Source organism: Harpia harpyja, chromosome 17, assembly GCF_026419915.1.
Source record: "Harpia harpyja isolate bHarHar1 chromosome 17, bHarHar1 primary haplotype, whole genome shotgun sequence".
NCBI classification, from domain to species: domain Eukaryota; kingdom Metazoa; phylum Chordata; class Aves; order Accipitriformes; family Accipitridae; genus Harpia; species Harpia harpyja.
Window position 1 is genome coordinate 21,989,804 of NC_068956.1, and position 13,387 is coordinate 22,003,190.

The 13,387-nt window shown below is 41.0% G+C and overlaps 1 protein-coding gene across 2 annotated transcripts in view; it reads right to left on the reverse strand.

Annotated features, from left to right (window-relative positions):
- The window catches only part of CRYL1 (crystallin lambda 1), a 60,238-nt gene that overhangs the window by 36,267 nt on the left and 10,584 nt on the right, over positions 1-13,387 (reverse strand). For both annotated transcript variants that reach the window (XM_052812558.1, XM_052812556.1), the window contains exon 3: positions 9,602-9,728. In XM_052812558.1, coding sequence (XP_052668518.1) covers positions 9,602-9,728 — 127 coding nt within the window. The remainder of the gene's footprint in view (positions 1-9,601; positions 9,729-13,387) is intronic.

A 13,387-nucleotide genomic window follows, 5' to 3' on the forward strand; every position in this document is an offset into this window, starting at 1 on the left:
AATGATGAGTCCCATGTCCTGACTAGATTCTGGCTGCTGCATATTCAAAGCATAATCAAGAAAACATTGCTACCCTTGCAATCTTAATATGAAGATTTATCATGTAAATTCCTGTAAATGAAGATAGATCAATCTTGAGCTCTCCTAGACCAGCTTTCCTAGACCCCTCTTCATTCCAGGATTTTATCACATGCCGTGGGATTCTTCCAAGCAGATTTTGGCCTGAACAGGCTGAAGTTGTCTCCCTTGAAGTCCAGGGCTGTGATCCCACTTTCTGTCTTGCTTCTCCTCTCAGGATCCTCAACTCCACCATCTCATGGTCACTGTAGCCAAGGCTTGCCCCCGACCTTCACATCTCTAATCAGTTCTTCCTTGTTTGTAAGTATGAGGCCCAGCCCAGCACATGCCCTCTTCTGCTCCTCAACCACTTGTGTCAGGAAGTTATCATGAATGCTTTCCAGAATCCTCCTGAATTGTTTGTGCTCTCCCTCCAGCAGATATTGATGTGGTTGAAGCCCCGCCATGAAGACAAGGGCCTGCAAATGTGAGGCTTCTTGCAGTTGTCCAAAGAAGGCCTTTTCTTTCTGATCAGGTGGTCTGTGGCAGACAGCTACCACAATGTCTTCCACGTTGGTGGTCCTCTTAATCCTGACCCATAAGCTCTCAACTGGCTTCTCATTCAAAGTAAGGCAGAGCTCTGTGCATGCTAGCTCACAGCATGTAATAAATATCCTAGGCAGCTATTCCTCTCTTACCTTTGTCTTGCACCACCTAACCCCCAAGAGCTGTACTTCACTGCCATGATGCAGCTGCTACAGCAAGACTGCCCTGTAGCCTTGCCCTAACCACAACTGAGGTAGAAAATTATTTTTAAGAGTTCCATGACTTCCCTCTTCCCAGTAAATTCAATAGGGCTTCAAGTAGCAGGTAAACTGTTTAGGAGCCATAACCACTTTCACTGCTACAAGTATGCTCTTCATTTTCCACAGTTAAGTGAAGATCTCCAAACATGTTGCACACCCTGGCTCTGTTCCTCTAGTTATACACATACAAGTTACAGCATTTTAAGTGGTCTCAGCTTTTCAGTGCTGTGATTTAGCTGACAATTTTCAGGCACTTCTGTAGAACAGTTCCCAGAGTCAAGTGACAGCAATCCTCTCCTCTCATAGACTCAGGGCATAGCAGCAGCTTTCAGAGCACCTAACTATCTCACAAGCTGGACCCAGACTGTCAGCACTCCTGCAACAGGAACCACAATACAGAGCCAGACCCAATACACAGAACAAATTATTACATCAGAATACCAGTTTTGCTTCCAGTATTATTTTTAACCATTACAATTTAGCTCAACTATCTAAAATTTTTCTGGCATTAAATAAGTTTGGTAATTTCATAAAATTCAGCATTATTACATATTTCAAATGCAAATACTTGACTGCAAGTATTTTGGACTCTTCCATCATGCTCCCCCCCAAAATGGCAAAGTAGTTTTAGATGCTTATTCTGACACACTTTAAAGATGGATAGTATGTGGATATACCAGTATACCAGGATATTAATTAAGACAAGGTGCCAAATAAAAATGCATTATTTCAAACTGCACAGATGATGGTGGGAAAACATATTTACTTCAGTCTCTTTTTAGAAAGTGTTACTACCCTCATCTGAGGGTAAAAGCAGGGCCAGCAGCTTGTCAGGAGACACACTTGCTTACCACTGTATGGGTTTGGGATGCAGCACAGAAACAAGATGTGTACACACAGCTGTTACTGAAGGAGACCCCAGGCACACCTTTCAGTGTGGTGTCAGCACTTTGATCATTTAAAATGAGGAAGATTAAAAGAAAAAAAAAAAAAACAAACCACGAACACCACCACCCCCCCTCCGCCAACAACAACCAACAGCATAGACTCTGATAACAAACAAGATTATGTTAAAGCATGACTAGAACTTGAGGCCCGAGGAGCTAGGGTCAGGGGAAAGCATGGGGAACAACCTGGCTGTGTATCACAGCAGGGAGGTGAGGGTAAGTGGGACTTGACCCTGAAACACTTGGAGGTGATGCAGGAACCCAAACCATATGGGATACACACAAGGGAACAGAAGCTCATCAGGTTGTTTGCCCCTTTTCCCCCCTGCAGATATTCGTTCCACATACCTGGGTATACAACTTCCTCCAAGATGGTTTCAAGCATGTGTCCAAATACCAGATAGTTAACAAAAATGTTTGGCAACAAAAGACCCATTAGATGTAAAACAACTAGTTAGCCCAAAACAAGCCACATGACCATGGCAACCAAAGCTTTATTTTGAACCTGAACAAGAACTGGTATCCTCTAAGCCAAGGGTAAGAAGGCAGGATAAGGACAGCAGCTCCTTTAACTGAAAAGCAGACTGGTAATTTGTTAATAATGACAGGGCCACATCATCACCATTTGACACAATTATAAAAAACCATAAAATAGAAAGGCATGGGAGCTTCACATCCTGGGGCTTCAGTTACAGACTTTCTACAGGCTAGGTATGCACTCAAGTAAAATACTTAACACAGGGGAGGAGAAAGAATCACATCACATGAGGATTTTAAGAACAGGTTAACCCCTTTTTGACAGACAGTCATCTAGGTATGACTGATCCTGCCTTGGGGCAGGGGTTGGACTAAATAACCTCTGAAGTCTCTTCCAGTCTGATTTTGGATAACTCTGTAGTTGGTAGGGCAGCAAAGGTAAAGGAGAATCTTCTGATAAAGTTAGGATCTTCGCATATGCTGCTGTGCTGAGGAGCAGAGGACTACAGCAGGGGAAGGAACCCCCCCGTATGAGTTTAACTCTGATTCTTAGGGTTTGAACTTGTTTAAATTTCCATTCAAAATATAAAGGCTCTTACAGCAAATCTACAAGTGCCTGGCTTTTAGAACAGTGTCAAGCTCATATTCAGAAAAGCTTTAATAGAATTCAAAACCATCAACTAAAGGACAGTAGAGGAGTAAGCCTATTACAGAACAGTTGTAAAAGCACCAGTTAAAACACCAGTACTTTCAGGCTAATCAACTTAAAAAAATTAGGGCTATAACTCACTTTAAATCAAAAGTAATAACTTCTTGTCTTGAATTTATGAGCTCATACCAATGTGAAATATGATGCTTCTTAAATCACTACCTCTTGAGTGACATGAAAGACTGTCTACCACATGATACTGTACAAGTAAATAACACCTTGGTAAGGTGAAATCCAGCATTTAGATGGAAACATTTTGTACTTTCCTACAGTTCAGAAACATACCCTGTTAAGGAACTGGAGCAATAAAAATATCAAGTTACTGTCATCTTATACTGTTCAGAATAAATGACTGCATTACAAGTGTCTGTTCAACCTTTAGTACAAAATACAAAGCAGGATTTGAGGAAGTACTAGTTTTCAGAACTACATTTTCAAATCAAACTTGCAGATTTGGGAGGGTTTTGGGGGATTGTGTGGGGTTTTTTTGTTGTTTTGTTCGGTTTTTGTTTAAAACACATACAACAAATGAAGGCAGGTTTAACTTCATCTAGTGTCAGCATCATGCCATGAAGAGATCCATCTTTTTCCACAATGTTCATGTCTGTCTTTTGAAAGTTTTGCAGGGCACAAGACAAGCTCATCAGGCTGCTACGGAAGAGGTGAAGATCTTTTCTGTTCCCTTAGGGACGGGCAATAAGATTTCAAACAGGTTGATTGACATCCTCCTCCCCATATTCTTTCTCAAAGGTTCAGATCTCTGTTTTCTTCTACTGTGATCCCATCCACCCTGAAAAATAGGGGAAGTGATCTAGGAAAGGCAATGGAAATACAGCCCTAGAAACGGGACCAAGGAGCACTGAAAGAGAACCTGAAGAGCAAGATTACCTGCTGGACAGGATGACAGTTATGGCAATGACTACCTCCTGTAACAGGGACCAAAACCATATTCAAGTCCATAATGGTAGACAACACCAGTTGTTATATGCACAGGATAGATGTGGAGCGAATGTTAAAAAGTTTGGAAGTACAAAAGGCCATTCAGCAGTGACACTGGCAAGCTGTTTACCCAAACATCGTCCTTCAGTTCAACTCAAACACTAACCTGATAAAGTATTTTACAGCAAGTCTTTGAGACCAGACTGTTTCAAACCCTAAGATCAGGAAAAGAGTTTTCTCAAAACCTCTACAAAGACAACAAGTCAGGTCACATGCTTAAAACCAGCTCCCTCAGAAGCCAAAACATAACTTCTGGTGCCTCAGGTCAGTGTTTAAGATAAGTAGGGTAAAATCAGGCCTAAGGTTTTATTTACCCAGCTGAGAGCAAACAGACCAATGTTTGCCTGTCCAGGGCTCGAAGCTAACCAGTGACCAGTCCACCACAAGCCATGTTACTGCAGTGCTTGCAGACTCTGCCTTCCAGCAGCTTTGTACTTACAGAGGTACCTCATTAGCACAGCTTCCAAACCAGGATGGTCATCTATCCTACAAGCTCAGGGCAGCTGAAGACATCTTCACCCATTGCTGTCTGCAGATATTCCCTCATCCCCAGAAGTAAAAGGGCTCTTGAAAGCCATCAGGAAAGTAAAAGAAAAGCTAGTGGCAGAAACCAGATAATCAAAGACAAATTTTTATGACAGGAAACTTGAGACCCCTACTGTCAAGGCTCCCAAGTCAATGCTGGTTTCCCATTCTGAAGAATCACCAGACTTTTTGAAAGCTGTTTTTAAGCTGGCAACACTGTTTTTCTAAATATGTCTAACTGGGAGAGATAAAAGAGCCAACAAGATCTAAAACAGACCAGGCTGAAGACCCATTAGTGTTATCACCAGCTCAAAAGAGCTTGCAGGTGTAATGGCCAGGCACACCCTCTCTTTTTAAAGAGGGGGGGGGGAGGCGGGAAATACTGTTCTAAGGCTTTTAGGCAGAGTTCCTTTAAAACAAAAAAGGATAAATACCTCAGGCCACAAGGTGTTAGTTACAAGCTTAATTTCATCCCCTTGCCAGTCTGCTTTGTCCCACACCACAGCACGACTGACAGGTTCAGAGATTGCCTCTCAACCACCCTCCAAGCCTGGCTTCAACCAGCCTGGCCAGGCCCCACGACTCACCAGCGTACACAGCAGCTCAAGTGTGAAGAGTAAGATCTTGCCAATAGTTGGTCATCTTACCCTCCTCTGAGAGCTAGTAAACTTTATTATTCTGTTAGTAAATTGCTACAAAGCAAAGCATTTAAAAAGATATGTTTTCATTTTACTAGCATTGTGGCAAGAGATCATACAAGTGCTGCACTGATTTCTATTTGGCTTGTATTACTTAGGAACTAGACACACATCCACTCAAATCTGGTTTTAATAGTGAAAGGAGTACTAATAAGTTCAGTACCCAATAGTCACATAAGGACAAAAGTCATCATGTATTTATGCAAGAAAGTTAAGAGCACAATATTAAGAAACATTTACCTCACCCATGATAGTCCCATGTCAGGGACACTGTAGTACAAATGTACCCATTAATTTGTCTCCATGGAGTTTTCAGCTAATGGAAAAGTTATTTCACAGTTAAAGCTTTTAGTGATGCAAGAGGCTTGCAGTGTGTATTCACATAAATGCTACAGGTTACACACTTACTCAAAGTAGCATAGAAAAGCTCTGAGAAGTGAAACTGGGTGAATATTCAGTTTTACAGCAAAAAACAGACTGATATCCTTCTGAAGTTGATGCGAAGCACGCTAATCAAGACAAGTTACTTCACAAAAATGCTCAGGAGAAGGAATATATAAAATAGGCATCAAGGCACACCTTTTTTTAAAGGTTCGTGACATTACCGTTATGAATTTTCTTCTTACTCAATCCTTCTGATTATTTCTTGCATCTTTTTCACTTTTATATCTTCACTAATGTCATTTAAGAAGTTCCACTTTTTACTACTTCATCCCATTTGTTTTAAGTTACATCCCATGAAAATGACACAGAAGGCAACTGTCTGCAGAATTCATTCAAGGAGTGCAAACACCAAGGAAATTTTTAAAGCTTGAAGTGGACTTACTCTACAAAGGCCAAATTTGAAAAAAGTTAAGATTTAACCAACTGAAGTCTAGGGTAAAGAAATGCAGTTCTCATTTAAGTCTTCTAACAAGTTAATCAGTAGGTTTTATCATTAAGCAAGAAATACAGTCCTCTATATTCAACTAACATTAATGCAACTGATGTTTTATTTTTTAAGTAACTAAAAGTCAGAACACTTGCACCCACAAATTACAATTAGTCCATTTTGTCCTTCCAGGTTCAAAGCTGCACTAGGCAATGTTTCTGAAGTTTAATACAGTGCAGCCAGAAAGTAGTCCGGTCATTGCTGAAATAAGGCTGTGAGCCTAGAATTAAGATGCTTCTCTATCTATTCCACCTTGCTTCCAAGAGCCAGCTAAAGACTAGTTCAAATTATTTACCCACTTACATGGTATATTTATTAACACTTTGTATCAAACCAAAATTTGATGCTATGGTTTGAAACAGATGAGCTGGTATGAGTACCACCAACAGTGTTTCACACATACGATTTGTTACCCACAGGCATACTACAGCTACTTTTTAAAATTTTATTTATATGCTTAATGATTACATGTTATGAGACACCAAAAGGATTATGGGAACATAAGATAGTACCAGAAAGCTTGAGTTACCTCAGGTAGATTGTTGCTATTCAGAGACTATCAACACAACACTGCTGTCTTCAACTACCTGAAAGGAACACACAGAGAAGCCAGATTCTTCCCAGAGGTCCATGGTGGTAGGACAAGGGGCAAGAGACTAAAGTTTCAAGAAGGGTATTTCCAATTAGATATTAGGAAAGAAGTTTAACAATGAGGGTAATCAAATGTTGTAACAAGTTACCCAAAGAGACCACAAGTGTTTACCCTTAGAGATATTCAAAACTCAACTGCACAAGTCCTGACCAAGCTGATGTAAGTTGGTCCTGCAGCAGGTTGGACCAGATGACTTCCGCAGGTCCCTTCCAACTCAAAATTACTTTGATTCTGCAACATTTGCCCAATGCCTGTTTCATAGATCAGCTGACGGTGGAAGGAATGGATGATGCAGCCCCTGATTTTACCTGAAGTAGCATGCAGGACCTTGCTCAAAAATCTTACTGCTGAAGAGCCTCTCTAGGAGGAACAATAGCATACTAAGACTCACCATCTCTGTAGGAGCAACAAGAGCCAAGAACTCCATCACAGCTGTGCTTGGCTTCAGAATAAGATACTAAAATAAAAGCGAGGATACTAAGGAGATGCAAAGTTGGCAGTAAGAAGGATCAGATCCTTATAGGTAGCATAAAGAGAAAGTAAGAAACACTTGAAAGAGCAAAAGAAAACAGGCAGAACTAGAAGTGTCTACTAGAAACAAGAAGGCAGCCTTCACAAAGTTGAGGCAGTACCCAAATGAACATGGCCGTGTAGGATTTTTAATTTGTCAAAATAACACAAAACAAAGACACCCACACCACACCCACACCCACAATTTACAAGAGGAATAATTAAAAAAAAAAAAATCCCCTTCTTTCTTCAAAATGCATGGAGAAGAAGAATGCATAGGACCAAGAGATGATGAGAGTACAAAAGGATGATCATCTGCAAAACACACACAGAACAGTGATTTCTTTGCAACTGCTCTATTTCTCCTTCTAATCCTTGAAGAAAAGTGAAGCCTTAGTCTTGGGGACTCCCAGGGTCTGTCTCAAGTCACAGAACAGAGGTGAATGGAACCAGAACCAAGGTACAGGACATGTTTTGATATGGTTTGAATACCTGACACAGTAACAGTGATATACAACTGCTCACTTGAAACAAAACTGAATGTACACTATTTTGGTACCAAAGAGCAGATAAGTGGCAAGCATCATGCAACTTTTAAGGGACCTTCAGGAAAGATCTCAACAATAAACCTGTAAGCCTTATGTCTCTATCAAGCAAGTTAAGAGAAAAGGGTAGCACTGAACGAGTATTACATAAATGGGGAAGAATCAAAGCAACTTTCTCAGAGGGACGTCCTGATTCACAGACCTAGCAGAATTCTCTAAAGGAAGCAGCAAGCACAGGCATCATATAGCTGATGCAGTTGGGTGTGAATGCCCAGAAGTCTTGCAACAAAAAATAATAAAAGCTTTCAAGGAAGTTAACTGGTCACATGTGAGATAAAAGGTCCTTTCATGGACAGTAACTGGTAAAGAGATAGTAAGCAGACAGTAGGAAGAACAGTCAGTTCTTACTCAGTGGAAGATGCTGACCAGTGTTGTTTCACAGGTATCTGTGCCCTTTGTTATATCCATTCATAAATGACCTGAAAGTTAGCTCATAAAATTAAGTCGGTTGTCATCATCACAACCACAAACATTTGTGGAAGGACTTTACAAGATTGTATGACTAGACAATAAATTTGCAGATTAAACTCAGTAGAGGTAGGCAATACATATATGAAAACAATAATACGAACTGACAAGCTCTGAGCTCATTACTGATGAAGGAGTAAGATATTGGGGTAACAGTATATAGTTTCGTGATCTGGAAAAAAGGAAGTGAACACAAAATACTACATCACTGTAAAAAAATCTATAGTGCATTCACAACTTGACTCCTGTGTGAGGCTTTGCTCTGCCTCCCATTCTCTCCCCCTCCACCTCACCAACTTGGGAGGAAGAAAAGGTCCAGAAATCTGTCCCCTTTGAATTCAGTTTATTATTAGGGATGTGTTGCAGCTAAGCAGATTGTGGGATTTACAGCCTGAAACAGTAAACATTGTAAACTCTTGGGTGCAGCACACATACAAGTAGGGCCAGTTAATGGTACAACACTAGAATAATACTGGGGGACCACGTAGGGTAGAAGATGACAAATCCAATGCAAACCCGTTCATAGTTTAGTCCAGAAATGGTCCCCGATTCACCTGTTCCCTGAACTATGCCCATGCCGGTAAGCATACTAATAGTTAAGCAGGCACAGACTATCAGGTTCAGTAATACAGCTTGCTCCCCATCCCAATTTTACTTAGTAGCACAGATTCTAGCCCTATATATCAACCCTGTTTTTAATATTCTAACACTCTGTTGGATAGCTGCTTTTGGCTACAGTGCTCCCCCACAGTCAGAATAGAAGTCACCCCTGGACATAGCCATACTCCCTGCCTTCCCGACGTACCTGGAGAGGAAGAAACATGTTTTAGTCCCAGCACTAGAATGTGTGGTGTTCACTAAGACATAATCTCTCCCCCAAGAATCTCCTGCCACCCCATTCCCCCACATTCATCTCTCTAACACATACAGTCTTTGTTACACATGGAGGTCAGCAATTCTCTCTTGGCTTAGCCAGCTACCAGCCTCTTCCAACATAACCCAAAAGAAACTTGCAAGGACTCTTGAGTAGGGAAATCCTGCAAAGAGGCATTATCTCCCATGTCAAGATACTAGGCTAGAAAGAACTTTAATTTTAACAAGCACAACCATCCTTATGTGGTCAGGATGTTGAAGTCTCCATTGACCATCGACTGCACAGCACAGCTCTTGATCATCTTTCTAAACTGTTTGCTAGGAGTCGTCAAATCTTTGCTTACCTGAATGAAAGTAGCACCCTCTACTGCTGCCCTCAGGTCTGTACAGATGCTAATGAGAGCCAACTGCTGCTCCGCACTCAAAGCTCCTTTCAGGAATCCCGACTCCTCCAGCTCTTTCATTTGTTTGCTGACAGAAACAACATACAGATTTAAGTACTTTATCATTGTTAAGCCACCATTAATTTTTTAAAAAGCTTCTTAACAACCCAGTAGTATTATGCTATTTGCCATGCCACTGCATATATTTATACTTAAAAAATATAAAGGTTAGTTTCAGTCATTTCTCTTTGCTCCCTCTAACCTACAACATTCTCTTCAAGCCTGGAGAGCTCCAAGATCTACTTCTGGATGCAAGCTTATCACCACCTCAAACCTGTTTTCACTGGTACAGGATCAGCAGGAGTTTTTATACTCATATTTAATGAGAAGAGAGGTCCCTTTAATATACTTCATCCAGTTTTACAAACAATAGCTCTTTTGTTATGAAGACTCACTGCAGGAACACTGTTTAACTGCATAGAATAAATACATTCCATACAGCCAGGAGTCCCTCCTAAAAAATTCATACCCTACAGAGGTAATGACTACAGAGCAAGTATCAGAAAATTCAAGTAGTTACTAAACTGAGTGGCCAGAGCTTGAAATGAATGTTCAAGTGCACACCATTGCGGGGGCTGGACATGCCACCTTCTCAGAAAAAGTCTCTACAGTTTGAAACCCGTGGAAGTCCAGAGCAAGCAAGCCATTTTCAAAACTGTTAACAGTCACTTAGAGGAGCAATTTCCACAGAAATTAAGTGGGATTAAACTATCTGGTCACGATCAACCTAAAGCTATTTGATGTAGCCTTTATCACAGCTAAATCTGTCAGTTACCTCAAGCCAGAACTCCTTTGAGCCTTTGGTTACTCTTCAGCAAAAATTGCTCAGCCTGAAGAGAGGAGGAAATTGAACTAAAGATTAACAGCAGGGGGAAAAAAAAAAAAATATCCTTTCTTCTCCCTACCAATCTAGTTCTGAAGCTTTGGCTTCTTTTTGGATGCCTTTTTACATGATAAATAAATTGCACTTGCAACCCAGTTGGAGGGTAGAAAAGCTGTAGCAAACAGAGAAGCTATACAGCTTGGAAAAAGTTAGTGTATTTTTCTACTTCACAAATCATATAACTGTATATAGAAATAACCAGTGATCCATCGTGTTTTCCAAGTGACTGTGGCACTGGGGTACACATGACAGTCTTCATTAGGGGCTTTACAGGACAGTACATGTTAAATGGGCAGAATTTATTTATACAGGCCCAGATGATCTCCACTCCCAGCCACACCTCAGTCCTTAATACACCTGCCCAGGCCCCTCCAAGTATCCAGACAGTAACACTGGATTTATTTTTCTATCTAGAGACCTCAGGGATGGGACCCCATATGTTTATCACAATCTACAGCAGCCAGAGACAGACCCTATCCTTAGTCCTTATGAAGCACAGCAGGCAGCCAGCCACCAGACTGGGATGTCAGCCCCAGACCACTTCTCCAATCCAGCTCTTAGACCCTGCAGTAGCCTTTCCTTAGCCCCTGCCAGTGACACCACTGCAGCCACCTTTACATCAGCAATCCTAAACAAACCAGACACAGCGCAACCAGACCTCAGCTCTCAGTTGCTTTATGAAGTGGCAGGAGGTCTCATTTGTATTTTTCAAGCAGCATTTTAAATTAATTGAAAAGGGAGAGGGATGTAGATCATTATCTTTTTTCTCTCTCTACTTTTTCCAGGCCATCTGCTGAGCAACGTGTGATAATGCACTCTCACTTTGTCAAACCATCCTTTTCTTTAGAGCTCATTCCTGTCAACACGTATTGAGTCCATAGATCAAATAAAAATATTAAGATTCCTCCTCCAGATTTCCTGAACAAAATGAGTGGGATTCATCTCACCTACCCTGTCAACATGCAGATCTGAGACAATCATCTTCAGCTCTCTTTTAAAGAAGGGAGAACTAAGTGTTTCAGGTGCACTTGATCTCTTTTAGGCATCCAAGTATGCAATCCATCTTGTCTTATGATGGAAGTACCTGTTTATCCCCAAAGAAAATAGCTCAGAATGAGACATTTAGACCACAGTATTCTGAAGTCACTGAAGACAAAAGTTTGCAGGGATTTATTTAAAGACAATCCCGTTCCTACTTAACTATACAGAAGCAAGACAAACCTCAAACCTCATCAGAGATTCACTGGGCCCTCAGATCTTTAGCTTGAGCTAGCTCACTAAATCTACCATTAACTTCCAAAGAATCAGAATTTTACTTCAGCATTCATGTAGTTGTGCTGTGTCCAAGAAAATACAGCAATTATAGGCTCTACCATTTTTATTCTGGCTTTATTAAGAGGTCATAAACATATGCTGCTCTGCAAGTTACTCTGACGTCCTTTCTTCCACTCAAAGTAGAAAAGAGAACATTTGTTTCCCAGCAAACAAAACAGCTTGCTCCTGGTTTAGTACAACAGAAGAAACATACCTTCAGATCACCATGGACTTTGCACGTTAAATGGATGAATTTCCAATAACTAGCGAGTAGGTAAGATGTCAACAGAGGCTCTATTTGAAGATGATAAAGGTGACAGTGCACCTTCTAAACCAGAATATGCATCCATATTTCAAATTGGGAAGAACAAAACCAACAACAAAAAATCTACATGCATGTGCACACACAGCGCTTAACTCCTACAAGCATTAACTTTCAATGAACTGTTTCAGCAATTAACTCCAGATGATCATTTGTGCACTGCAAGTTCTAGCACTTCCTCTTTATTTGTGTCGGAGCTGATCATGGACAATGATTTTTGACTCTTACAGCACGCCTGGGTAAACAGCTAAGCATTGCATTCTGTTTACATTAGACAAGAGCTTTGAAAAGGTTCAATTCATTCTCAGCTGGAAAATGAAGCCAAAAGTCATACGCTTTTTAGACACTGCTCAGGTCTGTCCTGTTTACTTCCCTGGAATCCCTTAGACTTGGTGCCAAAATTAGTATTCCTACCGGTTTATGCAGTCCAAAACTGATGAAAAGAGTTCCATTAATGGCTTTCTGCCTCTTTTCTCAAAAATGGATTTAGGCTCAAAAACCCAGACCCTTCCTATCCAAAGCTAAACTAGTCAGAAATTATTTTCTGCTAAGTTTTGTTTACAAAAAAAGGGGGGGGGGGTAGTGCTCAAACACACACCCCTCCAGGCAGCATCACAGAAATAAGTAGGAAATCCATCAAGTTTCTGGATCGGTTCCCCATTTGGTTTCTTAACACCACAGAAAATGGATGGCTGGAAAGCACAGACTTCTGCCTTTGAGTAATCTCTGTAGTAAAGAATAGGAAACAGGAAGCTTCAGCTCCATTTTCCAACCTGCCAGGGTACACCAAAGCTTGCTAGGCAGGAGTTCCATCCAAGATTTAAGGCTTCCAGCACACTAAAGGTGCCAGTGCTTCACCTGTAAAGAAAAAGGTGCACCTAAACTACAGTGTCCAAACTTCTAACTCCTTTACACCTTGTGAGGCAAGATGGTAAGGAACCAATCATAGAATCATTTAGGTTGGAAAAGACCATTAAGATCATTGAGCCCAACTGTAAACCTAAGACTGCCAAGTCCACCATTAAATCATGTCCCTAAATGCCACATCTACACATCTTTTAAATATGTCCAGGGATGGTGACTCAACCACTTCTCTGAGCAGCCTGTTCCAATGCTTGGTAAGCCTTTTGGTGAAGAAATTTTTCCTAATATCCAGTCTAAACCTCCC